The 26,781-nt window shown below is 42.8% G+C and overlaps 8 protein-coding genes across 8 annotated transcripts; 4 read left to right on the top strand and 4 right to left on the bottom strand.

Annotated features, from left to right (window-relative positions):
- Positions 1–373: 373 nt before the first annotated feature.
- HO133_000923 (uncharacterized protein) lies at positions 374–901 on the bottom strand (the record flags this gene model as incomplete). The annotated part of the gene is made up of 1 exon (XM_037291856.1): positions 374–901. The coding sequence occupies one exon, from the start codon at positions 899–901 to the stop codon at positions 374–376; it is 528 nt and encodes a 175-aa protein (XP_037152218.1).
- Positions 902–8,898: 7,997 nt separating this feature from the next.
- On the top strand, positions 8,899–9,925 carry HO133_000922 (uncharacterized protein; the record flags this gene model as incomplete). The annotated part of the gene is made up of 3 exons (XM_037291855.1): positions 8,899–8,941; positions 9,001–9,699; positions 9,753–9,925. 3 exons carry the CDS (start codon positions 8,899–8,901, stop codon positions 9,923–9,925), a joined length of 915 nt encoding a protein of 304 aa, XP_037152217.1.
- A 1,349-nt stretch (positions 9,926–11,274) lies between these two features.
- On the bottom strand, positions 11,275–12,386 carry HO133_000921 (uncharacterized protein; the record flags this gene model as incomplete). Its single annotated transcript, XM_037291854.1, has 2 exons — positions 11,275–12,009; positions 12,060–12,386. The coding sequence occupies 2 exons, from the start codon at positions 12,384–12,386 to the stop codon at positions 11,275–11,277; spliced, it is 1,062 nt and encodes a 353-aa protein (XP_037152216.1).
- Positions 12,387–15,008: 2,622 nt separating this feature from the next.
- Positions 15,009–15,902, top strand: HO133_000920 (uncharacterized protein; the record flags this gene model as incomplete). The annotated part of the gene is made up of 1 exon (XM_037291853.1): positions 15,009–15,902. One exon carries the CDS (start codon positions 15,009–15,011, stop codon positions 15,900–15,902), a length of 894 nt encoding a protein of 297 aa, XP_037152215.1.
- An 846-nt stretch (positions 15,903–16,748) lies between these two features.
- HO133_000919 (uncharacterized protein) lies at positions 16,749–18,011 on the bottom strand (the record flags this gene model as incomplete). The annotated part of the gene is made up of 3 exons (XM_037291852.1): positions 16,749–17,031; positions 17,197–17,573; positions 17,643–18,011. The coding sequence occupies 3 exons, from the start codon at positions 18,009–18,011 to the stop codon at positions 16,749–16,751; spliced, it is 1,029 nt and encodes a 342-aa protein (XP_037152214.1).
- Positions 18,012–18,087: 76 nt separating this feature from the next.
- On the bottom strand, positions 18,088–18,606 carry HO133_000918 (uncharacterized protein; the record flags this gene model as incomplete). Its single annotated transcript, XM_037291851.1, has 2 exons — positions 18,088–18,312; positions 18,376–18,606. The coding sequence occupies 2 exons, from the start codon at positions 18,604–18,606 to the stop codon at positions 18,088–18,090; spliced, it is 456 nt and encodes a 151-aa protein (XP_037152213.1).
- Positions 18,607–19,070: 464 nt separating this feature from the next.
- Positions 19,071–20,429, top strand: HO133_000917 (uncharacterized protein; the record flags this gene model as incomplete). The annotated part of the gene is made up of 1 exon (XM_037291850.1): positions 19,071–20,429. The coding sequence occupies one exon, from the start codon at positions 19,071–19,073 to the stop codon at positions 20,427–20,429; it is 1,359 nt and encodes a 452-aa protein (XP_037152212.1).
- A 1,221-nt stretch (positions 20,430–21,650) lies between these two features.
- On the top strand, positions 21,651–25,715 carry HO133_000916 (uncharacterized protein; the record flags this gene model as incomplete). The annotated part of the gene is made up of 3 exons (XM_037291849.1): positions 21,651–22,550; positions 22,631–23,077; positions 24,279–25,715. 3 exons carry the CDS (start codon positions 21,651–21,653, stop codon positions 25,713–25,715), a joined length of 2,784 nt encoding a protein of 927 aa, XP_037152211.1.
- Between the last annotated feature and the right edge of the window lie 1,066 nt (positions 25,716–26,781).

Below are 26,781 nucleotides of genomic sequence, written 5' to 3'. Positions count from 1 at the left end.
ATTATAATATCGCTTAAATTAAGATAAAGATATTGTTAAGAAATCAATATGATATGACTTATAAATGTGGTGTGGTGTAAAGATGTTTATTAACTATGTGCCTGCAGGGCAGATATGTGCGGAGAAAGGCGCGCTAAGGCCTAATTAGGAAGGTGTAGCGAGTGCGGAGGATTGATCCGTAACAAGTGCCCACAAAAAACAAGAATGGCCATGTCCTCATGGCAAGAATCGAAATACCGGAAAGAATTGGAGACACCTGGCTAATTAGTGGTGTGCATCCCACGAAATCTCCTGCTAGAAATGAAAACTTTTGAATAAAGAAATGGATATCGAAACAAGACATCGGAAAATGAGCATCGTCCGATGTTCCTCCTTAATGATAGTGGGTACAGCCTTCATGACTGCATCGGTGATCCTCCCCTGTAGCGGCCCAATGGACCATAGCCTCGTTTCCACCCTCGTCATGGGTGTTGCCATGGCGACGTGGTGTATGCCCTGCGGGATGGTATGTAGGGGCCACATGGTAGCTGTCGGCCGGTGCATCATACATGTAGTCCTCCTCTTCTTCACCCCAGTAGACCTGCGGACGTGTTGGCTGCGGCTGCAGTTGCGGCTGTGATTGGCGATATGGAGGTCTCGGTGGCTGCTGCTGATAGGACTGCTGAGGCCTTGATTGGTGGACTTGATGAGGTCTGTTTGAGTATGGATCTGGTGGGCGAGGTTTGCCGAATGTTGAATAGACTTGATACCAGGCCCCCTGACGTAATTGCACCTGCTTGATGAAGTGTGTAAGGCCTGCATTTGGTGGGTCCAAGTCTCGCTGTAGGCCTGGTTCGAAATGGTGGAAGGCTGTCATGAGGCCGTCTTGCTGATTCCACTTGAGGCCTTTAGTGATCTTCATGATGTCCTGAATGTAGACCGTTGCGTCCTTCCTATTGGCTGTATCCTTCCTAGTGTACTGGCATGCCTCCAATTGAGTTATCAATTCTGAATGACTAGGCCCAAATCGCTCAATGAGTGCTTGGCACCATGGATCCAATAGTGCGTTACTATTAAGTGTCTATTTGATGATATTAGATAATTCGTAGTGGTACCAATTGAATGCGGTATCCTTGAATAACGTAATTAGGTTAATTTAAATTAATTTAACTTCTTTAAATTCTGCTATACTAGTTAATCGATCGATAAAGATATATATATCGCCGATATCGTCAAAATATTCGATTTCCTTAGGTCTTTACCTCTTATCTTATTCTTAACTAATTAACTAGGTGACTAACTAAGTAATTTGCTGAGCTGGCGAGGTAGGTATTGACTGAGTAGGTGGAAGAGGTAAAGTAGGCGCTGGAGTAGGAGATCTAGCCTCTAATGCATCCAATCTAGTACTCATAGATCTTATCATCTCCATCATTTGTGCGAGTATAGCACTGTCTATAGAGATAAGTAAAGGGTTATCTAATTAGCTAGCTGGCTATTTCTACTGCTATTCTCTAATATTCGAAGCTATTATAATATCGATAGGTCTATTAAAAGAATCGATTTAGACGATATTAAAAGGTACTCGATAATAGCGAGTATATTAGAGGACCGGCTTGGAGCGTTACACTATTAGGTGTTGGTGTAGACTTTGCATAAACGTCTGGAATGACGCCTGGATATCCTATGAAGTAGGGCCAGGTGTTGCTATTATTTATTAAGAAATCAATATAATATAACTTATAAATGTGGTGTGGTGGAAAGATGTTTATTAACTATGTGTCTGCAGGATAGATATGTGCGGAGAAAGGCGCGCTAAGGCCTAATTAGGAAGGTGTAGCGAGTATGAAGAATCAATTCGTAAAAGATATTAGTAATTAATATCTAGCTAAGTAATAGTAATAATTAATTATCTTATAAGCGAGAAATTAATAATAGACTTCGAGGTTTATATAATAGATATTATATTAATACTACGAAATTTATTAAAGAAAATAAGAAATTTAAGTAAGACTTAAGATATAAAGAGTAATAGCTAAAGAAGTAATAATCTTATATATTAGCTAATTTAAAAAACTTCGATAAGAAAGATATAGAGATTATATCTTATTAGCCGAGTATTTTCATTAGTAATATTTTCGTTAATAGTATTTATTAAAACTTACGCTATATCTCTATTACGAATCGCGTAGAGAATATAGAATTAAATAAACGATATCTTAACATCTCAAATTTTTATAATATTAACAATCGAGATAAGTAAGATAGCTAGTGTTAATATCTTAAAGCGAAGTTTAAATAAAGTATTATAATCTTTCTTACTAAATTTAAGAAAATCGATTATATATAAGATTATTATAAATTTACTATATATAACGTCATTAAAACAAGAGTAGATAAAGATATCTTAGATTTATATTAAACTATCTAAGAAATAATCGACGAATTAGATAATATATTCGAAATATATAATAAGATTATTAAATTAAATACTAAGATATTCGATTTTAAATTTAGTATAAGAGTAATAGATAAGAAGAAATCATTTAAAGATTTCTATATACGATTCTCTATAGCTATCGCTCTCTTAAAATTTACTAATATTTATAAGATATTTAACTTAAAACGATTAATCTTTATATATCTAAAATATTAGATTTTAGAATAATCTTTTAATATTTTTCGAGAATTAATTATTTTTCTATAAGTACTAGATATAAATCTTCGAGCTATTAATAACACGTTAGATTTAAAGAGTAAGAAAGAGATTAATAAAACTAGTAATAATTATAAGAATTTTATCCCCTTAAATAATCAGCGTAATCCTTTCTTTACTAAAAGAAATAATAATATTATTATTAAGAATTCTTATATATAAGAATATAAGTATTTTAAGCTATTAGTAAATAGAATTTAAAAAGAAGATAGATATTTTAAGTGTTTAAAAACTAGATATCGTTTTAGCGACGATAGTGCTTTATATAAAAATGTAGATCTATTAATAAAAGAATAAATCGATATAGTCTTAAAAGTCGTCGGCGTAGAGAAGAACGTTTTTATCGAATTATTATAAGAATTAAAAAATTAAATATCTTTAGCTAAGTTATCGCTAGAGATCTAAAAACTTTATATATAAAAATTAAAAAGTTAAAAATAGAAAGAATACTCGCTTTCGTCTCTCTATCCGCGTATACTATTACTATTAAAGCCTCTTTATAAAATAAATACTAATTAAACTTTTATAGAAAAATTATTATATTAATAAAAAAGATTAAGATTAATTATCTCTTAAATATCGAAGCTTTAATACTAAGTTTTATAAATATATCTTTTATTAAAATAAATAAGCTATTTAAAGTAGTATTAATATAATTTTATAAATTATAACTAGTCGATAATAAATTTATCTTTATTCTTAATATTATATATATAATCTTAATAAAACTTATCTTAAAAAATTATATAAAAGAACTTTAATACTTAATTATCTTATTAAAATAATTTAATATTATTCTAGAAATATTATAACTAAAATAGTATAATCTTTATATATTTTTTAGATCTAGAATTATTATATTTAATTTAGATTATTATATATTTAACTATTTATTATATAGTAAATCTATTATTATCTAGAGTAATAATAAATTTTTAAAAAAAAAATTAAATTATATAATAAAGATTATATTTAAAAAAAAGAATATAATAGAGATCTTCGTCTATATCTTTATTAAGATAATTAAAAAATTAAAGAATTAAGTTATTATTATATAATCTAAAGACTTTAAATAACTTTTTAACTCTATTAATAAGAAAGCGAAATTTACTATTAATATCGCCGCTATTATAATAAAAGATTATAAGAAATTCTTTTATAAACTAAGAAAGAAACCTTTAATTATAAAATAGCTATAAAAATAAATTTTTATAATATATTATAAATAGCTAGATATTTAGAATCCTATTAAAATTAATAAACTTTCCTCTTATCGCTTTATTAATTATAAAATATATTTTAAAAAAGAAGTTATTTTATTATTAAAAAAGACTTATAGACTCTCTAGAGATTAGATATTAATTATAAAGAAATATATTAATAAGATATTAGAGAAAGACTATATTAGATTAAGTACTTCTTCTTATATAATACTTATTCTAATTATAAAGAAACTCGATAAGAGATTTAGACTATATATAAACTATAGAGTTCTTAATATACTTACTATCTTTAATTAAAATACTTTTCTATTAATTAAAGAGACTCTTATTAAATTATACGCGGCGAGAATATATAGTAAATTTAATATTATAGTCGCTTTTAACGAAATTAGAGTAAAAAAGAGTTATAAGAAAAAGACTATATTTTTTATTTAATATAATCTATTCGAATATATAGTAATATCTTTCGAATTATATAATATCTTTATTACTTTTTAAATATTTATTAATAATATTTTACGCGAATATCTAAATATATTCTATATTATCTATCTAGACGATATTCTTATTTATAATAATATTAAAAACGAGTATATTTAATATATAGAAAAGATATTAAAAAAATTTCGATAAGCTAATCTCTATCTTAATATTAATAAATATAACTTTTATATTATTAAAGTTAAATATCTAAAATTAATTATTATAATAAAAGAAGTAAAAATAGATATAAAGAAAATTAAGATTATTACTTAATAAAAGAAACTTAGATATATTAAAGATATATAAATATTTCTAAGATTCGCTAATTTCTATTAGAAGTTTATTACGAAATATTCTAAAATCGCTATATTTCTAATAAATCTTATTTATACTTAATAGAAGAAAGACTTTATTTATTTATAAGTCTAAAAATATCTTAAATAATTCGCTTTTAAAATACTTAAGAAAGCTTTTATTATTATCTCTATATTTATTTACTTTAATTTAAATAAAAAGATTTAACTAGAAATAAACGCGTCTAATTTTATAATTATTATTATTCTATTATAAGAAAATAAAGATAAAATATTTAGATTTATAATATTTCTCTTTAAAAAGATATCTTCTATAGAGTATAATTATAATATTTATAATAAGAAACTTATAGCTATAATATAAGTCTTTAAAAAATAATATTCTAAACTAGCTAATATCTTTATCGAGAATTTTATTAAAATTATTTTAGATTATAAGAATTTATAATATTTTATATTTTTTAAATAATTTAATTTTTATTAAGTAAGATAGATAGAATTTCTTTTCGAATTTAATTTTCGTATTATTTATCGTCTAAGAAAATAAAATATTAAATTTAATAGTTTTACTTAATAAGTAAAAGATTTATTTAAAAACGAGGATAACGATTATACTTATTATTAATATCGTATAATTTTTAAAAATAATAATCTTAACGAAGATATTAAGAATATCGTATATTTTATTATTATACTTCTAAATAATATAAGAGAAAGTATTATCTCTCTAATTATAATACTATATAAACTTAGTAAATAAGATAATATTAATAATAAGAAGTCTAATAAAGAATTATTATTAAGGGCCTTAATAGAGACTTCTTAAAAGAAGTTTATAGAAAAATCGAGAGAAATCTCTATTACTAATACTTTTTAGTTATTATATTAAATAAAGAACGCTTATAATTACAATAATATTATTTAAGAAATTATTTAATTAAAGATATTTAAATAGAGAAAGCTATTATTTAAAATAATTAAGAATAATTTTAAGTTAGAATTAAGTAATTATTATTTTTATAATAAATTATTATATATTAAATATTCTCGAATTACGAATTAAGATTATTAAAAATATTTATAACTCTCTATTTAAAGATTATACTAATAAATTATTAATCTATAATAGATTAAATAAATATTATTATTAATTAAGAATAACGAATTTTATTACTCGCTATATTAAGAGCTATTATATTTATAAAAGATTTAAAACTTATAAAAAGAATAAATAAGATTTTCTTAAATTTTTACTTATTCTTAAATAATATTAATAAGATATTTTTATTAACTTTATTATATTATTATTTATCTATTTTAAATATAAATATTTCTATTAATATATTATAATAATTATAAATAAACTTAATAAGAAGAAGAAATTTATTTTTTTAGATTTTTTAGAAGTGAAAGTAATAATTTAGATCTTTATCGAATTTATATAGCGAGAGAAAGAATATTTATTTATTATTATCTCGAATTAAGATATTTAATTTATAATATATTTTTAAAGAAGACTATATAAAAGAATTAAGATTAAATTTAAACTTTTTATTATGTTTTATCTCGAAATTAATAAATAGATAGAGAACGCTAACGCTATTTTAAAGTAATATCTTAGAGTTTATATTAATTATAATTAAGATAATTAAATAAATTTATTATTAATAGTAGAGTTCGAAACTAATTTTGATAAGAACGCCTTATCGAGTATATTACTATTTCTTCTTACTAAAGAATATATTCTCTACTCGAGAATAGAACTCTTTATCTTTTAAGATTAATTCGCTAATTAAAAAGCGAAGAGAGATATTAAGTTAATTAATAAGTTTATTAAAAAAATAGATATTATAAAAAATTATTTAAGAAGTTAATTTAAATAATTATAAGCTTTATAGAAGAAGTAAACTAATTATTATTAGCTTTCGATATTAGAATTTAGAGTTAAAGATATAATTATATTTAATAAAAGAAATATTAAAATTATATATCTTAGCAAATTACTAGATTATAAGAATTTCGAATTATTTAAAATTATTAAAACTTTAAATAATTTCGCTTACGAGTTAGAACTTTCTACTTTTATAAATAATATTTACTCTATCTTTTATTTATAGCTATTATATTTTAATAATAACGATTTATTATTAGAATAGATTAAGTCTTTATTATCTTCTATCGATATTAATAAAGAAGATAAAATTTATAATATTAAAGAAATAGTTTAATTTAAATTAGATAAATGAAAAAATAATTCTTTAATTAGTAAGAGGGGATATCTAATATATAAAATTAGATATAGAGACTCTAAGATTAAGAAAAATCTATTCTAATAATTATTTACGAATATAGTAGAATATCTAAATCTAATAGTAGACTTTTATTATTATCACTTTAAGACCGTTAGCCCTTATTTATTATTTAAAAAATTTTCGAATTTTTTTTCTTTATTAGCGCTATTAATCTATAGTAACTATATTAACTTATAAGAAGACTTCGAATCTATTATAAAATATTAAGTTAATATATCTAAGGATATTACTTCGTATATATCTAGATATATTTTCTATAAGATCGATATCTACTATATAATAATTATCGCCGAAGCTTCGAATTAAAGAGAGAGATAATATTACGATTTTAATAATCTTATTTATATTATAACCCAATTAAGCTTAGCGTGCTAAGGCCTTTCGGCCTTTCTATCTTACTGTGAAATCTATACTTATAATAATTCTATATAGATAATATTCTCTTTATACTATAATATAGAGTTACCACATATATTATTAAGTTTCTAACACCATTTTAATATTCATTTTAGTGTATATTATATATTAATGTAGTGTGAAACTTAATAGTATTTAGTATTTTTTAGATGTTTTCTCTACTAGATAAAAGTCGTAGAAATTATAGAAATTATAGTTTTATTTAATCGAATTGTTATAATAAGCGAAATCGATTAAGTAATATAGAATCGTATAAAGTACCGCGGCGATATTAAAATAAACTTCCTTTAGTATATATCCTAGCTAGTCTATATACTATTATTAAAGTATATTAATTAATATTAATAAATATCTAAATATATAGTTATCACTATAATAAGACTTATTATTAAATATAATATTCTTAATAATATCTAAGAAAGAAGGATATCTATATATAGGGAAGGCCTTTATATACTAATGACTAGGCCGAATGAGTACTAGTGGTAGCGAGTGTTGAGTCGTTCCAACATATATCATATCCATACTTACAACATGTCATTCCATTCTTCTGTCATCGTTCTGGGACGGGCGTAGGAGAGAAACCTGGCCATCGAGGTTCTATGGCTATGAGTTACATCAGGGGTCTCTCCTCTATTTAACAGGGCATAACATTGTTGTCTTCGATCATTGTCGTAGTTCCTTCTACTCTTGACGATGCTAAGAGCCACATGTACACAATGTTATATTAACCACACGTACAACAGATACATATTTACCTGCGTAACAGCGTGTTTTCCATACAATGAAACGAACAGGTACTGGCCTGTTGCCGACGAGAAGGATGCACCGCTGGTCACGGCAACAAGGATATGAAAGAGCACGAAGAGGAACGACGTTAAATTCATCGAACGATCAATGCCTCGGCACGTACCCCGAGCAGGTCTGCGAGGAAAGCTCATGTGAGGACCAGCAAACAGCGGATCAGTGAGGGCGTTCCGGCTCGAAGGCCAGCTTGTTAGACGGTGGAGCTTTGGAAGCTAATACAGAAGACTGTCAACGTAACGTAAATTGGCAGGACGAGGATGCCGGCTCGGGTTCACCGGCCTTGGAACGGAAACAGAAGAGAAAGGCTCGCAAGATCAGAACATGAGAGATAGGAAAGATTGGAGCAAGAAATGCTGAAGCAGACAGGATAGAAGTAGAAGCAAAATGGACTAATCCAAGAGAGGGAGAGGCTAAAGCTGGGAAGACAGAAGCTCGATGCTTTTCCGCGGACTTTCTCTACGGACTTTCTTACGACCACGACATTGGTTGTGAGTCCTGATGACGCCTTTCATACATGTCTCCTATCATCAGACTTACAGATCTTCTTGGTGAAGCAATAACACTGACTTTATTAACTCGAACCCACAAAGGCAGCAGAGTACTCTACGGTGGATAGTTAAATTTTCACAGGATGTGCGCTTGAAGACACCATGCCGCCTCCAAAAGGGACACCGAACATACTAGAGGGACCTGGTCGCTACATTTCTTTCTCTCTCTTGCGACGTTCTTTGTCCACTGATAGTTCGATATAGGGGATTACGACGTGACCGTTCACGTACACAATGACACCTACCCGGCGATTGATCCTACCAAAGCCGACCTGTCCGGCAAGGTCGTCTTCATCAGCGGCGGATCCAGAGGCCTCGGCCGCGCGATGGCGCTGGCTTTCGCGAAGGCGGGCGCTTCATCCATCGCCGTTGGAGCCCGGTCTGACCTGTCGTCCCTAGCGAACGACATCCGGTTGGCCGCCGTATCTGCCAATCGAGGTCCTCCCAAGTTCCTTCCGGTCCAGCTTGACGTGACGGATCGGCAGAGTGTTGAACAGGCTGCGAGTACCGTCGAACGCGAGTTTGGCCACTGCGACGTGGTGGTGAGCAACGCGGGCATCCTGGGCAAATTCGGTCTGGTGGTAGATTCAGATCCCGATGAATGGCGGCGGGTCCTGGACGTGAACCTCTACGGGCCGTATCTAATCTCGCGCTCCTTTCTGCCCTTGCTGCTGAAAGCGGGAGGCCCTAAGTACCTGATCCACGTCACTAGTGTCGCCGCGCATCTGGTGAACCCGATGTTGAGCGCATATCAAACGTCCAAAGTGGGCGTGATGAGATTTGCCCAGCTCCTGAATGCCGAGTACGCCGCAGAGGGAGTCATCTGTTTCTCCATCCACCCCGGCAACTGTCCGACGGACATCATGGGAGGGCCGGAAAATTTGAATGAACAAGAAAAACTAGGTAGTTTTGCCTCATTGTTCGTGATGATGACTTTGGTTCTAATCCTGCTCAAGTCTTCACGGAGACCCCCGACATCAGCGCGGATACTCTTGTCTACCTCACCTCGGAGCGACGAGACTGGCTGCGAGGAAGATACATCAACTGCACGTGGGATATGCTCGAACTCGAGGCCAAGAAGGATAATATTGTGGCTAAAGATCTGTTGAAGGTCCGACTGGTCTACTGAGACCGGATTCCCTGGATGCTCGACATTGCTCAATTTTGGCAAGTCTCTGTGAAAAAGAGCACTGGATGGTTGCGTAGAGAGGGATTCCTCGTAGGAGCGTGAAAGACTGGCTGTGTTCACAACCGCCCACATGCTGTTCCGTGTAGAGAAGGGGAAGGATCGCAATATGAGGCATACTAGCGGCTCCGGAATCTAATTAAAGAATCCAGTCACGGGGAAGAGTGGACGAAGAGATTTTGATATTGAACAATCTCAGATTCAATCCTTTGGTCCAGGCTCCAGGCTTCAGTCTTCGGAGTTTCTTATTGCAGTGCTCAAAATTCCCTCACCCACCATTTCCAGATATTCTCAGAAAGGCCTCCAATTTCGGCCCGGAAACATAAGATTCCGGCCCACCACCACCACCAACCCTATTGGGACTGAAATAGTTCCAAAGTCATGCTATTGCCAGGGATATGTCTGATTGGATCTGCTGAATCCAAGATCTCTCCACAGTCTGCCTTGTCCAGAGGAACTCCTCACGAAATCTCCCTCGTACCGCTCCATACCAAGGAAGCATGACATTCAAGTTTCCAGACATCAATCCGGCTGTTCTAAGCCTCGCAAAGCTTTGATCACGCCAAGTGTCCGTGCGCGAGGGAATCGCGCAGTAGCGCGACATGTTGATGGGCTGGGCCTGGCATCCGGGACATTTTATGTTCTATGTTCCAATCAAAAATTCCCCGAAGCATCAAGCCACCCGCAACAAAAGCTTCAAACAGGAGCAACTAGTGATGCGGTACCTCCGTAAGCATTGAGCAGAAACACTACTGCCTGCGGCTGACACAGCAGTCAAGAATTATCCCCGCAGATGGCCATGTGACAAGTCAAAGCTGCCTAGGCCCGTGGGAAGAGATTCGACGGCTCCCAAGGGATCACGACACGTGGTTCCAGCGCGTCGCACCCTTGGAAGCTTTTCATGGAGGATTATATCTCGTAGTCTTTTGCATTCAAACTCTGCAGCAGAAAGTCCTTAGTATTAACTCACCCATTGGTTGTTTACTTTAAGTACCGCTCTCGCAATTCTCTCCACGGCAAGGCCTCCCGTAACCATTTCATAGTACTAGCGCTCGACCCACCTTGCACATCCTGCTGACGTGCCCCTGCAGGCTTCGCACATGCCTTGTCGCCCAGTACGTCAGAGGAAGCTCAGTGGAGCTATCTACTGCTGCCAAGCCACTACTAGGGTTATGGAATCAAGGAAGCGTAACAAGATTCCCTTTATGTTTGTAGGATTGATGAGACTAACCACCAGCAAAGTCTCGACTCACCAATGGGGGCACCACCGCGCGCGCAGCCCCATTTTATGGTCAAGCATCATTCAGCCCTAGGAGATGCAGATAGACCCTGGCAAGATTATTGAAACTGGCCAATCTGCGGAGAGCTTCCAATGTTTCCTGGAGCTGTAGGCCGTAGGATCGGTTCACGCTTCTGTGTTTCATGAAGAATTCTGCACACACAAAAAGGCAGACCGGAACGAACGGATGAGCCTGCCAACCGAAAGTCAATGGTTGAAGTCCGAAAAAACGCTGCACGGGAGGGCTAGGATTTACTTGGAAATGGTTCAGCTGCGCCAGCATTTTGGTGAGGTGACTTGTCTCCTCCGCCGCTGTGAGCGACTGCTGCTCGTATTGAGCCATCATACCCTGGTTTTCATCTTTCTCCAAGACTACGGGTTCAATGATCTTGTAGAGATAGAGAACTGTGGCTTGAGCAAGGAGGTTTGCAAATATCAGTATGGGATCTACAGACTCGGACGTGGAAGGACAGCTGAGTGACAGGACTTGGATTCTTGCTGCCAGGATGGTATTGAGCCACTGATGGCGGTCGAGGGAGTCCTGCGTCGACGCTCCATAAACTCCCTCAACGGTCATTCGTTGCTTGTGGGATACACTGCGTCCGCAAATGGTGGCCAGAATGATGCATTCCGTAAAAGGGGGGACACTGTCTTGGTTGATGCCACCCATGACTTCACACAGAAACCCCATCAGAGCTGGCTCGCCGCTTTGGAATTTGGCTTCGGGAGTGGGAAGCCGAGTGCAAATCTGATCGAATACTACTTAGCACCATTTGTATGGAATCACTTCTTGCTCACCTCTAATTCATTCAACGTCAGCGGCAATCCATAGTTGAAGCTGACAACCCTGTCCATGGTGTAGGCTACCCAGAACGTCCTTCGACTTTCCTCGGGTTTGACATGGTCCGTGGGGGCGCAGGACTGTCGAGCCATAGCATAGCTTGGACTGTCAATTTCAAAAAGACATAGCATCTGGACGAGGCGAAATGCTCTCCCTGCACTCATCAAGCCTCGTTGATGGTTGTTGTGCATGAACTCAAACATTGCCAATAGAATCCATGCCTGGATATGCTCCAAAAAGATCATCTCGGTTTTATCACTGTCCGACTCGAACGCTTCCAACATGTTTCTGGTCTCTCGGTAGAGATTGTCTTGGATGTTTCGAAATTGCGTCGAAAATGATGCTGCCATGGTCCACATGGCATACTGAAGACAAACGCGGGCTGGGCTATTCGTCGATTGTTTGGACCAGGATAAGTAGCGACGTTGATGAATCATCGATGCAAAAATATACACCCTATCAAAGAATAACTGATCGCTACATGGAATGGATCAGTTGCCGACCAAGAAGATATCTGAGATTTACGTACAGATCAACTTTCACCAAGTCCGACAAATAAACATTTGGGGGAGTCCCTCCCTTCTCCATTGGAGACCTCCCGGGAGAAGATAAACCATAAGGGCGGTTCTCAGTACCCAACGAAGTGGACGGGAGAGGTTGAGGCCAGAGAGATACTTCGTTGGACATCAAATTGTCCATAAACACAGTTTCTGACGGGCTGCTGCATGCTTGATTCGCTAAGGGTTCCTTTTGCAGCTGCTCCGGAAAATTGTCCAACGCCGCTGGGACGGGCGACGGGTTGTTGTATGCTTTGTTCGCTGCGGGCCTCTTTTGCAACCGCTCTACACGATCATCCAACGCCGCTGGGATGGGTTCATCATCAGCTTCGGTTCCTAGAATGGGGCTCAGTTGTGTTACCTATTTGATTACGCAAAGCTTTCAGGTGACCTTTCTTCGGACCCCTTGGGGGACGAGATATTCGAAAATTGCATTCAATGTCGGATTCCGTGCAGTTACCACATTGGGGTTCCTGTCTATCGCATCGTAGCTTGCGTCTCCTGCACTCCTCACACGCTGAACCGGGCAGCTGCCGCGGAGCTTGAGTGTCGGAGCTTGGTGAAAACATTCTGTACTTAGTGTCTTCAATTTGACGAGATCCTGTCGCTACAGTGACCTGGAGGTATTGGACGAGGTCTCAAATTGTTTGATGGATTCTCGTGGTATAATGATATCTCCGAAGAGTGGAACCTGGGGTTGTAAGCAGAAATTGACTAGGCATTAATGTAAGGCTCTGCAGGAAAGGCTGGATAAGCAGGCCAAGAACCAAGAATTCAGAGAGAAGGCTCAACATGAGTGTTGCATCTCACTGGGGGAGGATCCTTCCGCCTGGACGCCATTTTAATCCTTTGACCATAATGGATGCCTATGGAGATCCACCATGTTGATTGGACAAAACCACTTATCTATCTACGGGCATGGGTTTTGGTGGGACATTCTATTAGCATTCATTCTGGCAGTCAGCATCCAGATCGGCAGTCAGCATCCTTTCGGGCAGGTGAAGGCGTTTCCCGTAGAGGTGGCTTAAATCACAGCAATTTTGACGTACATCCATATCTTGTTCGGCGACTAATTATCAGTAATTTGATGTGTAATTCCTTCTCTGCTGCCACATCGTTATCACAATCACGATAAAAACTGTTGATTACTTCGATACTTCTGTTATCATCAGACAGCGATGCGACTGTTTGTATATTTGATTGAAAGTCAGAAGAGGCTGAAGAGGGGTTTGAGGACTGTTAACTCCAGAGTAGTTGGCTCTGAAGTGAGGCCGAAGGGAGCTTAGAAGAATGCTTCGTAGGGGGTCGTTCCGAGCCGAAACTTGCCCAAGTGATGAGCATTACGGTCCGGTCAATATCATGACTCTCCACGGACATCCATTCTGTCCATGGGAGCCGGAGTCATGTCGGGGATATGCAACATAAGCGGATTACCATCGCCACGGCCCAGGACTTTTAGAATAGGAGGTTGATGACGACGATGGGATTTAGGTCCGACCCGGGCGTCCGCAACTGTGTGGACAGATAGATAGGTCGGAAGAAAGGCCCGAACGAATGGACTATTACACCTCAAGGCATCTCGTCGAGAAGGAGATGGAATCGTGACTAATGGTTACCTTAGGTCAATGCTACCAGGGATCATTAGGCATCATTAGAACCGTCAGGATCCGTGAGGTAAAGACTGATAGAGCCTACGGGAACTCTCACAGTCATCTTCGACCGGACATTTAGAAACGTCCTTTCACCGAGCGGTGGGACTCCTAGGTCTTGAAAGGTAAGCTAGTATCAAGGTAGCTAAGGTAAGGTACCTTGAGGTGGACGAGAAATTTTGGCCAATGCTCGGGAGCTAGCTTTCTCTAGTCTCGTAGACAAGGCGGAAATCAGCCCTTACAACATACCTTCGGCCCACACCAAAGTAAACAAAGCCGCCTTGCGGCAGCATCTTTTGCTTTTGTACCTTTATACTGTACCTTGCCTATGGGATATGGAATGGGACATGGGATGAAGAGTTGACTGTGATTGACATCATCTCGGACTTAGACACTCCGGATTTAGGGTTCAAAAACCGGATTGAAAGGGTAAAAGGGTCAATTGCAGCGGACTTATCGCTGCCTTCAGGTCTGAAGTCCGAAATGCACAACGCATACGTTAAAGGTCTTAAAGAACAAGGATTAGACGGAAACCGATGCCACAGTATCTCGACATCAGCTTATTTTTACATCAGCTTTTCCCTCAAGTCACCAAGCTTACGAAATCCCCACTTCCATTCCAGCTCTGACAAAGCATCATTCTTCCGAATCTATCAATCTTTCAATCCATCAATCCATCAAACCAACTGCACGAGCAAACATGCGTGTCTTCGTCACAGGTGCCGCTGGCTTCATCGGACGCGCCACCGTCCAAGAACTCGTCAAAAACGGTCACCAGGTGCTTGGTCTCGCTCGGAATGATGCCCACGTCGAAGCCGTTACCAAAGCGGGTGCAGAAGCGCACAAGGGAGACTTGAGTGATATCGAGAGTCTGAAGAGCGGTGCAAAGGCCGCTGACGGTGTCATTCATCTCGCCTTCATCCATGACTTCAAAGACTTTCCCGGAGCCTGTGCGACGGACCGAGCAGCCATTGAAGCCATGGGGGAAGTGCTGGCCGGCACGAACAAGCCGCTCATCATCGCTTCCGGCACGTTGGGTTTACCCAAGGGAACACTGGCCGTCGAGGACACGGAACCCGAACGGGACATCCCCATGTCCGACCGCGTAAAGTCGGCGGATTTGGTCTACGCGCTGTCCAAGGAAAAGCATGTGCGCGGCGCCGTGGTCCGATTCACACCGACGGTCCACGGCGCAGGAGACCCAGGCATGCTCCCGCGATTGATCGACATGTACCGCCAAAAGGGCTCGGTTGTTTACGTTGGTGATGGATCGGCTCGATGGCCCGCCGTCCATCGAGATGATGCTGCGGTTCTGCTTCGTCTTGTGCTGGAGAAAGGCACCGCGGGCGCCACCTACCATGCCGTGGCTGAACAGGGCGTACCGATGAAAGACATTTTGACCGTGGTCAGCGAGCATCTGCAGCTGCCGTTGAAAGGTCAGTCGGTGCAGGAAGCCATGGGGGCTGTTGGCTTCTTCGCCCATTTGCTCGGCATGGACAATCCCACCTCGAGTGAGAAGACTCAGAAGGAGCTGGGATGGCACCCTACTCAACCGGGTTTGGTTGCGGACTTGGAAGCGAACTACTTCTCTTGAGTCATGCCATCGAGAAGGTTACTTTCCTGTGCTGGTGTTCACAATCTCGTTTCGGCATCGACAGGATTAGGTTCACCACATACTATCTTTCAAATCACATGAGCGACGCTGGATCAAAAGCAATTATTTCAAGAATGAAAAATACACTTCACTCATTTTTCTGCTGCCATATCCCTTGCCGGTCGCAGACCCGAGAAGTGCCAAAAAGGTAAAGTCAAGCGCTATGAAAATCCAAAAATTGAAATACCCACTGTGACCAAAGCCTCCCCCAACTCAACGACCTCACTAGCCCACCCAGAAGCCAGACAGTCCTTTCCGATTGTGGAGCTCCTCCAGGCTTCACAAGCTTATATACCTTAAACACCTCTACCTTTTCTTTAAATACCTTCTTCATAGCGTACCTTGTAGAAGGTGTTCTATATCTTTAAAAAGCACATTGGCAACGTAAGACGTCCTATTCATCAACCATCTGAATCCCATCACGAGCTTTGGAGAGCGAGAGAGAGAGAGAGAGAGAGCATCGACGTAACATCAATGCAAGGCTTCATAGGCACGACAAGCATAGACTCCGGTCCTGAGAAAACCCGGTCTCAAAGTGCCAGCTTCCCGCCGACACATACAGCGCTTCAGGCTCGAAGTTTGGTTCGCAGAATTAATCTGTCAGTGCCACCAGGGAAATTTTCCGAAATGTTCTAGATCTAATGCTTCTCTCTCTCCACAAAAAAAAAACAGAACATCCATGTTTTCGCTCCAAGAAAGACAAGAAAAACAAAAAACACAAAACAAAAAACCGGGTGTCGTGTGACGCGCAGGCATACAATTACAACATCCTAGCTATTCTTATTCTTATCTAATTAATGCCCCCTCCCCCTCCCCCTCCCAAGACAACGGCACCGGATTCCCCGCGCCGAAATAACCCCTCGGATCCCACTTGCGCTTCAAAGCGCTCAGCCTCGGCAGGTTGTGCGCCCCGTACCAGGCCGCGGGCCCCTCGTCGCCGTACCCGTAGTTGACGTAGACGTGGGGCACGGCGAAGCCGCTGACGGCCTGGAAAGCGCGCCGGACGGGGCCGTAGAAGGCGGCGACGGCGGCGTCGTGGCTGGAGTTTGGGTAGACGTTTTCGAAGATGCTGGGGGGGTTGAGAGGGGGGGATTAGTGGGGAGATTGCAAAGAGGGAAAGAAAAGAAGAGGATGGGATGAAAAAGGAGGGGGTGGGGATGGGGATTGGCGGTTTTGCTCTCCCGCTTGCTGAATGGGCAAGGGTGGAACAGATGGAATGCTTTCGAAAACTCACACTAGCGTTTTGATGTCCCGCCACGGATAGACTCCCCGTTCGCTTTCCGGCACCGCCAGCGCGGCCTTGGTGTTGTAGCGCTCGAGAGCGAACGAGCCATCGAACCAGGGGTTCGCCGCCGAGAAGGCGGTGAAGTTGTCGAAAAAGGCCGAGAAGGTGGCAACGTCGGTTCGATTCGCGCCGAGGCTGTAGTGGGTGGTGTAGTCGCCCCGGGCGCAGACGCCCGAGGCGTGGCCGAAGCCTGCCACGTTGGTGAGGTTGTTCCAGCCGACGGTGAGGTTTTGGTACCGGAGGGGGTTCAGCGCGATCAGCTTGTCCAGGTACGGCTGGGCGGCTTCTTGGGTGCCGTAGAAGATGAAGTTGGCGTCGAGGTTGGGCTGCGGTCGGATCGATCGATGTCAGAAAGTGTTGTGCCACATCGCATGGATGCTGGGAAGGACTGTTACCAGTTGACTCGTGTGGTTGAAAGACGCCGCAATCTCCAGGCCGAGATTCTGCGGGAAAACATCGTCATCGTCCCAGGACTTCAGCACCTCAAACAGCGAGACGTTGGCGGCCGGCGGGAAGATGAAGTCCGCGTTCACGGCCTGGCCGCCGTTGGTGTGGTTGTGAACCCGATAAGTGGCAGAGGTTATGATGCCGAAGTTGGCCCCCGCGCCGCGGACGGCCCAGAAGAGATCCCCGTTCTCGTCATCAGATGCCGTGACCAACTGGCCCGAGGCTGTGACCATGCGCACCGAAACCAGAGCATCGAGGACCAGGCCGTGCAGACCTTCAAGGGGTCCCACGCCCGCTCCGATCGTCGCGCCGACCATGTTGACGCAGGGGGCATTCCCGGTTTCTAGTTTTCCGCTTAACACGGACGGAAATACATGGAACGAGCGACAGCAGTCACGTACGAATCTCCTTCCCGGCGTTGTACAGCAGGTCATAGAATTGCGAAAAGGTCGTGGAGCCTCCCACAGTGAGCAGATTGTTCGCGGCGTCCAGTTCGGTCGAATTAAAATTGCCCAGATCGATGTTCACGGCATTCTTGACGGTGGCGAATCCCAATTCCGCGCCATGGGCCCCTCCTGTTGCGAAGAATGGGATGTGGGACTCGGATGCAATTTTCACCTGACATCATTTAACATCGACCGCCCGTCACGAGGGAATTTCCTTCTTTCGCGTTGCGCTTACAATATTCTGAACATCTTCATTGGTGGCCGGTTTGATGTTGAGTACGAATGAAGGCTCAAAAGCTAAGGACCATCGCTGAGTTAGGTCTTCGTCGTCGTCGGGATTGGTTGGCAAAAAGATCTCAGCACCTGGAGACAGGCTCGGACTGAACAGGGCAGTAAGGTTGGTTTGCTGAAAGTTTGTTGCTGCGACGATAATTGGCAGTGCTAAGAGGCCCACGTGGAACAACATGATAGCCAATAGCAAGTGGGAAGCGGATATGCAAGGTTCATGCATGCAAGGGGGGTGCAAATAGCTTTATAACGCTGCAGAGCTTTGGGCGCTTTTATTGACTCCAATTTCGCCGAACCGCGATGAGCCCTAATAGGTTGCCTCTTCTTCAGCTGGCGTAAGCTCTTGTCTCGGAGTTTTTCTCGGAGGGTTTCTCGGAGTTTTTGTTTCGAGATCTACAATGCACTTTCACGCCGGAGTGAGAAAGAATCGGTATTTCTAGTCCAAAGAGAGGTAGTCCAAGATGTCAAGAATTATTTCAGGTCCATATTCCTGTGTTATTGCCAAGTTAGAAGGTTCAGCTCACGAACAATTTCTTATTCAGGGACCAAGGGTTTGCGAGCCTTCTGCAAACGCAACTATGTAAGGATGATGGCTTTTGGCTTTGATCTCGCCCCAAGGCAAGAAGTCCTTCCACTGTCAAAATGGCCTGGACTGCAGACACTCCGGGCACCTTTCGGAAGGAGCTTGGTGGGTTGGAAAAAATCTACCGCTTCATGTCCACCGCGTTCAAACACACTGGTCAGGAGCACTGGGGCCTGTACACAGTCTGTGCGGTCGACTTCGGGCCGATCCTTCATAGCCCTGCGAAAGCGTTGCGCGATGCGTGGAAGGCGCTGCGATTCGAGTTCCCAGCCTTGGCGTTGACTTTGGATGGCTACGATGCCGTGTATACCCTGCCCACCGCGGACATCGTTGAAGAATGGGCACAAAAGACCTTCATCGTCGAGCAAAATCAGCAGCCCGACGAGATCATTGTCGACTACCCATTACGAGATCTCCCTGCTTTATACTACCTTCCCGCAACATCCGAAGTGCTGTTCCTCGCCTCCCACTGGCGCGTCGATGCCGCTGGTTGCTGTCTCCTCCTCGACCGTCTGTTCGCATTGGTCGTCCAGCAGCCCGACATTGCGTCCTTGCAATGGGGCCCTGATCTACACAAAATCTCCCCCAGCTTGGAAGACGCTGCAGGATCCCCAGAGGCAACGTCCCCAGAGATCGAGGACATGGCGCAGCGCGTGACCAGTAACTTTGAACAGAAAGCCATACGCTCCATCGGTCTCTCATACAAAGGCGACAGGACAACTCCGCCTGCTCGACCGGCCAATCGATCCATCGTGTTGACCCCGGAAAGCTCCGAAGCTCTCATCAAAGCCTGCAAAGAGCGCCAGATCAGCGTATCAGCCGTGATATATGCCGCCTTGGCTGAAATCATGTTTGCCCTCACGTCGATTGACGGTGCCACCGAGTACTCCACTATCATGGCCGTCAACATGAGGCCGTATCTCAAGGCACCCTTTAATTCCCCAGCGCACTCGGTGCGAACTTATGTGTCGAGCATCACGCCAGCAGTGCGGCGGGACAGCACTTTCAGAGAGCGGACCGTTACTCTGACGCAGTATTTTAAAACTTGGCATACAAACGAGTTCTCCCAGGCACTGCGGGAGATCTACAAAAGATCGTCTCGGGCTCTCCTGACTGCTCCACGTCCGCCGGGCCCGCCGCCGAACCCGCCAAGCGGCATCACGCTCAGTAGCCTGGGCGTGATCGACCACTTCCTGACAGGAGAATACGATGGTGCGGTTAGTGTCAAACGCTTTCGCTTCGGTGTCAGCATGTTGAACAGGCAGATGTTGCTATACCTGTGGACGTTCCGCGGGCAAGTCCACCTGTCGATCAATTACAATGACGCCTACTACGACGCATCGACGCCACAAGAGGTCCTCGACCGCATCCCAGCAACACTGGAGACAGAACTTGGAGTGCGGTTGGAAACCTTGTAAAACATTGATTTTGAGCTGTCTCAGAAGTGGCTCGGTACAGAAAGACCCATGTTGGAACCAATTGATCGTGATCAAACCGAGCAGTGGAATACACTAATGATGAGTGTTCTTCCCCTTTTTCCTGGGCTTGTACAATGGCTAGTCTCAGAGTGGGCTGGGCTTTTCCATGAATCGATGATTGTAAAGAACACCATTCATCTGAAGTTGTTAGTGCGATCCCTACTTGATCTGGAACACAATGGAGAAGATGTCATTTCACTGCGCGTCATTTGTAATTTCAAGGTTTCTCGAAGAGTCGTTCTGCTGCGCGTCGACCTACTCGGGGCACCACGTTCTGGTTCAGCTTACCCAGCTGCTGTTCACGCTACTGAGGACCCATTTTGACGACCTGACGTTTCAGTTCGCGGGTTTTTGGCTTTCAAGTCATGAGGCCACTTGGCAATTGCTGTCCACAATCTTGGCCGTCCAGGAAGATAATCTGCAAGAAGTCTCTGCATACGAAGTGCCTACGGGCGTTATACCAGCCACTTTAGCGCGTATAGTGGGCGGGACTCCGTGGCGACTGAATCTGCGTCTCAGTTATGGTAATGATGCTGGGGGAAGTAGAGAGGTGGGTGATTTGTTGATGTTTGACGGGGTGCATTTTAAAACACTCTAAAAGCTGCATAGAACATATATGATAGGGTAGACATGCAGAGGTCCAAGTAAAGAACTGTGGCGTGCTCGTGTCTACTTCACCCGCACCGCGAATACACCCAAAATGCGGAGTCTTTGGGTTCTCCACCTGTGATGAATTCGCTACGGTGGTTCACCCGTTCGGACCAATTCCACACCTGTAGAATATCTCGCACTGACTGCACCAGGCTGGCGATCCAAGATTTATTAACCACATCATTGTTTTCAGTCACTTTTATGACACAGTATACCCATATAACAAAATGCCAGTGATCTTATCTCGTAAGAATATTCCTATCATGGTGGTATGATTTCACAGTATGCTGTCGGAGTTTCTCATCGGAGTCTCGTACTATGTCTAATTGCCCGTCAAACAAGGTAAAGCCGGACGGGGTTTGTCGTCTGAAGATTGTTGGACATTGACAACATGTGAATCAGTGTTTAACTTCTTGCTTTCTTTTAAATTTTCTTTCTCTTCGTAGAGATCGAGCGGACGACGACCTCTTTGGAAAAAACTTTCCTATTCAATTTCACCCGGGAAACACCATGGTTTATGCTCAAGACGATCCCGAGACAACGCCTCTTCTACCAGACGGGGACGAGGGGGAGACCAGCTCCAGCCTTGTCGAACTCGCTGGGCCGGGGGACCCATTGAATCCGCAAAATCTTCCACAATGGCGGAAATGGCTCTGTGCGGCGATCCTGGGCGCCCTAACCTTTTCAGCGACCTTTGCCAGTGCGGTTTTCACCGCCGTTACTGCAGACGTGGCTCGCGAATTTGAAGTCGCCCCGGAAGTAGTCGCTCTGGCGACGTCACTCTTTGTCTTCGGCTTCGCAACGGGGCCCGTGATCATGGGACCAGCGTCGGAATTGTATGGTCGCAAACTACCTCTATTCCTCGGGTATCTGGCATTCATTCTGTTCCAAATTCCAGTGGCCATGGCGCATGATGTTCGGACAATTCTCATTTACCGCTTCCTTGGAGGCGTGGCCTCATCGGGCTCTCCTGCCATTGTAGGCGGGTATCTGGCGGATTTTCTGCGCCCGGTCGAACGTGGCGTTGCAGTCGCCATCTTTGCTGCGACGACTCTAATCGGTCCGTCCGTGGGCGCGATTGTTGGTAACATTGTAATGCAGAGCTCCCTCGATTGGCGCTGGACTGCATGGTTGTCCATGATCATGGCGGTGGTCTTCGGCGGAATCGGGTGGTTGGTTGTGCCCGAGACATACGTGCCGGTCCTCCTAAAGAGAGAGGCTCAGCGACGGCGACTTAAGACTAGGAATTGGGCACTTCATTCCAAATTGGAAGAGTCTTCCGTTAGCATAAAAGACTTTGCCGTCCGATATCTCACTCGCCCCTTCGTCATGCTCGCCCAGGAACCCATTTTGGTTCTCATGACGCTGTACGTGTCATTTACCTTCGGCATGATATACTTCTTGTTCGTGGTAAGTTGGCCAACAAGGTCGTCCTTTGGGTGGTTGATTAATTAATTATTTGATTGACTCACTGACTGGACTTAACCCAGGCCTATTCTTTCAGTTTCATCCGAGAGCGAGGATTCACACCCGTCGGTGGCTCTTTGCCACTCATTGCCGTTATTGTTGGGATTGTCTTCGGAGCTGTTTATGTCTCGCGCTACACCCTCACGACTTACAGTCGAAAGTTCCGGGAACAAGGGAAACTGGTGCCCGAAGACCGTCTTCCACCGATGATCGTGGGCGCGGCGGTTCTTCCCTTTGGTCTTTTTTGGTTCGCCTGGACCTCTTCCCCAGCGATCACTCCCTGGCCCCAGATCGTGGCCGGAGTTCCTATTGGAGCGGGCATCCAGATCATTACACTCCAGTCTCTTGCTTATGTTCTCGACATTTACTCTGTCGACGCCAATTCGGCCGTTTCCGGCACCGTCATCGTCCGATCTCTGCTCGGCGGGCTATTTCCTCTGATCGCTATTCCCATGTATCAAAAGCTAGGGGTATGTTTCTTTTCCGAAGAGAGAAAATCAGAACACTGGTGGCTTTGTTCCTCAAGCTAATAGATCTCCCCAAACAGGTTCAATGGGCTTCCTCCGTTGTTGGCATCTTAGCAAGTGTTTTCTTCACAGTTCCCGTCATACTTTACTGCTACGGAGCGAAGATTCGATCTTGGAGTAAATATGTTCCCAGAACCTAGACCGAGAAGAAGTGACGTGAATGCGGTTGTGTTGATTCTGAGTATATTAGATCACTGGGAGAATCGAATCACACGATTTGAACGGCAAAGGAACTTGTCTGCACCTTTTGCGCACCTGCCCGTCATTGTCGCCTATCTGTTGACCCGTCACCATCATGCCCGGACATCTCAGAAGTGGCCATAGCATTCTTTCACTCCTCGTTACGTAGCATTGCACAATCACAACTGATCCATAGCATGGTACGGTCCTGTGGCGATTTGAACAATTACATTTCACTCACGGATAATTGATGTTCCGCGCCGGCTTGGCGTCCATTCTTCGAAACTTCACACCTCCGTTTGCCTATCACTCCCCATACTCTCGAGAGTCTCAATTCGAACTTCTGCACCCTTTTCCAAGACTATCTGGGTACCATAGATCTAAATGCTCTAGGTGGCTATCTCTTGCAAGAATAGCCCACATTAGAAGTGAGCAATCTTTACGTATTTTGCCGCAGTCATGTAAGATTTGTGGTTTGTTCGCTCATCAAATGGTTACCTGAACATCTACTATAGCTTCGTTAGGATTAGCTGCGGCTACATTTAGGTGTTCGCTGAGGGTATTTCTTTGCATTGCACAACCCAGAGTGTTGCAGAGACCCAGGAGATCGAGCCCGCGGACTTGAAATCGTCTCACTAAGTCATGGAGTTTGAGATACTCCGAGTTGGAGAACAACCAATACGGGGCATTATTCATGTTCTTCATTAGTATGCATATGATCTGTTGTAATTAAGCAAAGAACACCAAATAGAAGTTATAGTTCAACCCGTCATCTGTTTCAGCACACAGGAATGCTACGTTTGAGTCACATGGATAATAACAGAGACTTACTGCTTGAATGGAAGTATTATTACTAGTCCTGAATTTTGAAAGCGGAGTACGTTCTTTTTCACGGTCGTGACATCTGACATTGTTGCAACAGAAGGAAAAAGGAAAAAGGACACAGTCCAAATGATCTTGCGAGGAAAGAACATACGAGGATCACGGAAGCAGTACTGGATCCACAGCAGCGTTCTTCCAGATCAATACTATCCTTGTGATCAAGATGTCGTGGTCAGAAGCTTCTCGCGGCCGTCATCAGAGACCACTCGGGGAAAATGAACAATTTATCAAGCTGATCGGGGATCGCGCTCACCCGGCCGGTCGTGAGCAGTGGTCCGTCACAGCTACAGCAACATTCAAGGCCTGCGATGATCGAACAGGAACTGAATGGTCGGAGACCCTTCGCGAGGGGTGGAAGCTGCTTCGTTTTGAACATCCCAGCATTGCCTCGACGGTGACTGGCAACGTCCTGGATTATGTCACCCCCAACACGTCGAGCCTGGCAGAGTGGTTGGATCGAACCTTCTTCGTGGTGGAAGACCCGGCGACTAGTGCAGACGATCTGATCGCCAGCCTCAAGCCAAGCCCCTTCGTCACTCTACACTTTCTACCCTATCAATGGGAGGTCGTCCTGCATACAGCCCATTGGCGGACGGATGGGTATGGTGCATTACAGCTGCTGAATACCTTCTTCGTCGCAGTCGCATCAGTCGTGGATGCAGGTCCGCCAAAAATCTCGTGGGGGGAGGAGCTGGCTCGACTCGTTCCCAGTGTGGAAACGGCCTTGAACCTTCCCGCATCCACGACACCCCATGTTGAGGTAGCTGCGAGGCAATTTCTAGCCACCGGGGCGCATCTTCTGGGGACCGTCGGCATCCCATATCGAGGAGACCTCATGACGCGGCCAGGAGGCACTCGGAGAGTCCGCCTCCAATTGCCCAAGGTCACGACGGAGGCCTTAGTCGCCGCCTGCCAGGCCCGTGGAATCGGTGTCTTCTCTGCTGTCCATGCCGCGTTAGCGGCGGTCAACTACGCGAGAGCCCCCGCGGATGCTCGCGACAAACACTACACGAGCACCATCCGCCTCAGCCTACGGCCATATCTCCAGGAGCCGTACAACACGCCTGCCCTAGCCTCCGGACTGTACACCGGAGGGTACATGTTCAAGGTGCCATCGACCCAATCATGGGCGGACAATGCCAAACAATATGAGGCTGAATACGAGCGCGGGGTGACCGAGGACTTCCTGCAGTCTCGCCGGCAGTACGCCATCCTAGCCCTCGAGGGTCTGCGGAAGGGTATTCCACCTCCCCCCGTGAGCAATATTGACATTTCCTTTGTGGATGGTGCAGATCAGCTGGTCACTCCCGTCCTGGAATCAAAGAACGTCCCATTAGAGATCCTGAGCCTCGGTTTCGGAGTGGAAACACTGACTCGGCAAACTTACTGTACTGCGTGGAAGTTCCGTGACCAGGTGGAGTTCAACTTGTGGTTCAACGAGGCGTACCATGATGCGACTACCGCGGCGGAGTTACTGGAGACTCTGCGCGATGTTTTGGTGAAAGAATTGCAGATTTAGAACTAGACATTTTTTCATTAAAATAAACACTCCAGACATCTAACGCCAGACAAACACTACCCCGTCATAGCGGCAGGAAGAAAGCTTTAACTCGTGCTCTTACCGTACGAAACTCGAAACATTGCAGTCGAGGCCTGAGACATCCAACTAGACATCACATATGCTGAGATTATTATTCTCTCTAGAACCCGTGATAGATGTTTCTTTAGAGTTATACACAATGAATTACTCGAAGAGTCCGACTATGCATCACTACGCTGGGGAAGAGATTTGGTGTTTTCCTGACCTTACGACTGATTCTTCTTCATGTCGGCAAAGAGTTGGTCGGTCCAACTCCTCGAGTTAATGAGATATTCTATACGCCTCTACTTGCGCTATTTGTCACCACCAATTGGGTTGTTTGGCCAAGTCCGGTGCACTTCAAGCTGGTATAAAAAAAGTATCCAGTATCCGGTATTCCATCGCGCGACTGAAAACTGTCAAAAGTCCGTAACGGTTGTCAAGACTCGATTTCTTCTTGCAGTACTAACATCGTTACCTCGGGAGATTGAGTATTTGAGGCTCATTCATCTCGAATACTGTTGATGAGTGTCTAATTTCGTCTTGCTATTTCATCAGTCTTGGCCGGTGACTGAAAATCACTGACCAGGCAATGAATTTTAGGAAGCAGGTTCAAGTAAGTCGATTTTGTTTCCAACGCTAAAACGATGCATCGAACCACTTTGTATGTCTATATACCTTTTCTGATACTAATTTATATGGCATCCGCTGTGCACCAGCTCATTTCTCATAAAAGAAATGTGATGCTCTAAGATAGTCAGACGCGGCCTTATGCATGAGATTTCTACTGATCGTAGCTTAGCTCCAGATGGAGAGTGAGCTGATACAATAAAATGACGCATCTGTGGTCTGCTCCTATGAAATCCAAATCAAGATATGATCGTGCCCGAGTCTACTTTGCTGGACTACGCCGCTGAGAAGGATAAGACTGAAACGGTCTCCGTTTAATCGTAAGCCTGAGAACACATGGTGAACCATGTGATGAGGTTTTGGGTGCGGACATCGG

This window comes from Letharia lupina (assembly GCF_014066315.1).
Source record: "Letharia lupina isolate WasteWater1 chromosome Unknown contig_11, whole genome shotgun sequence".
NCBI lineage: Eukaryota > Fungi > Ascomycota > Lecanoromycetes > Lecanorales > Parmeliaceae > Letharia > Letharia lupina.
Note: the sequence above shows the minus strand (reverse complement) of the source record. Positions and strands in the feature narration are given on the sequence as shown.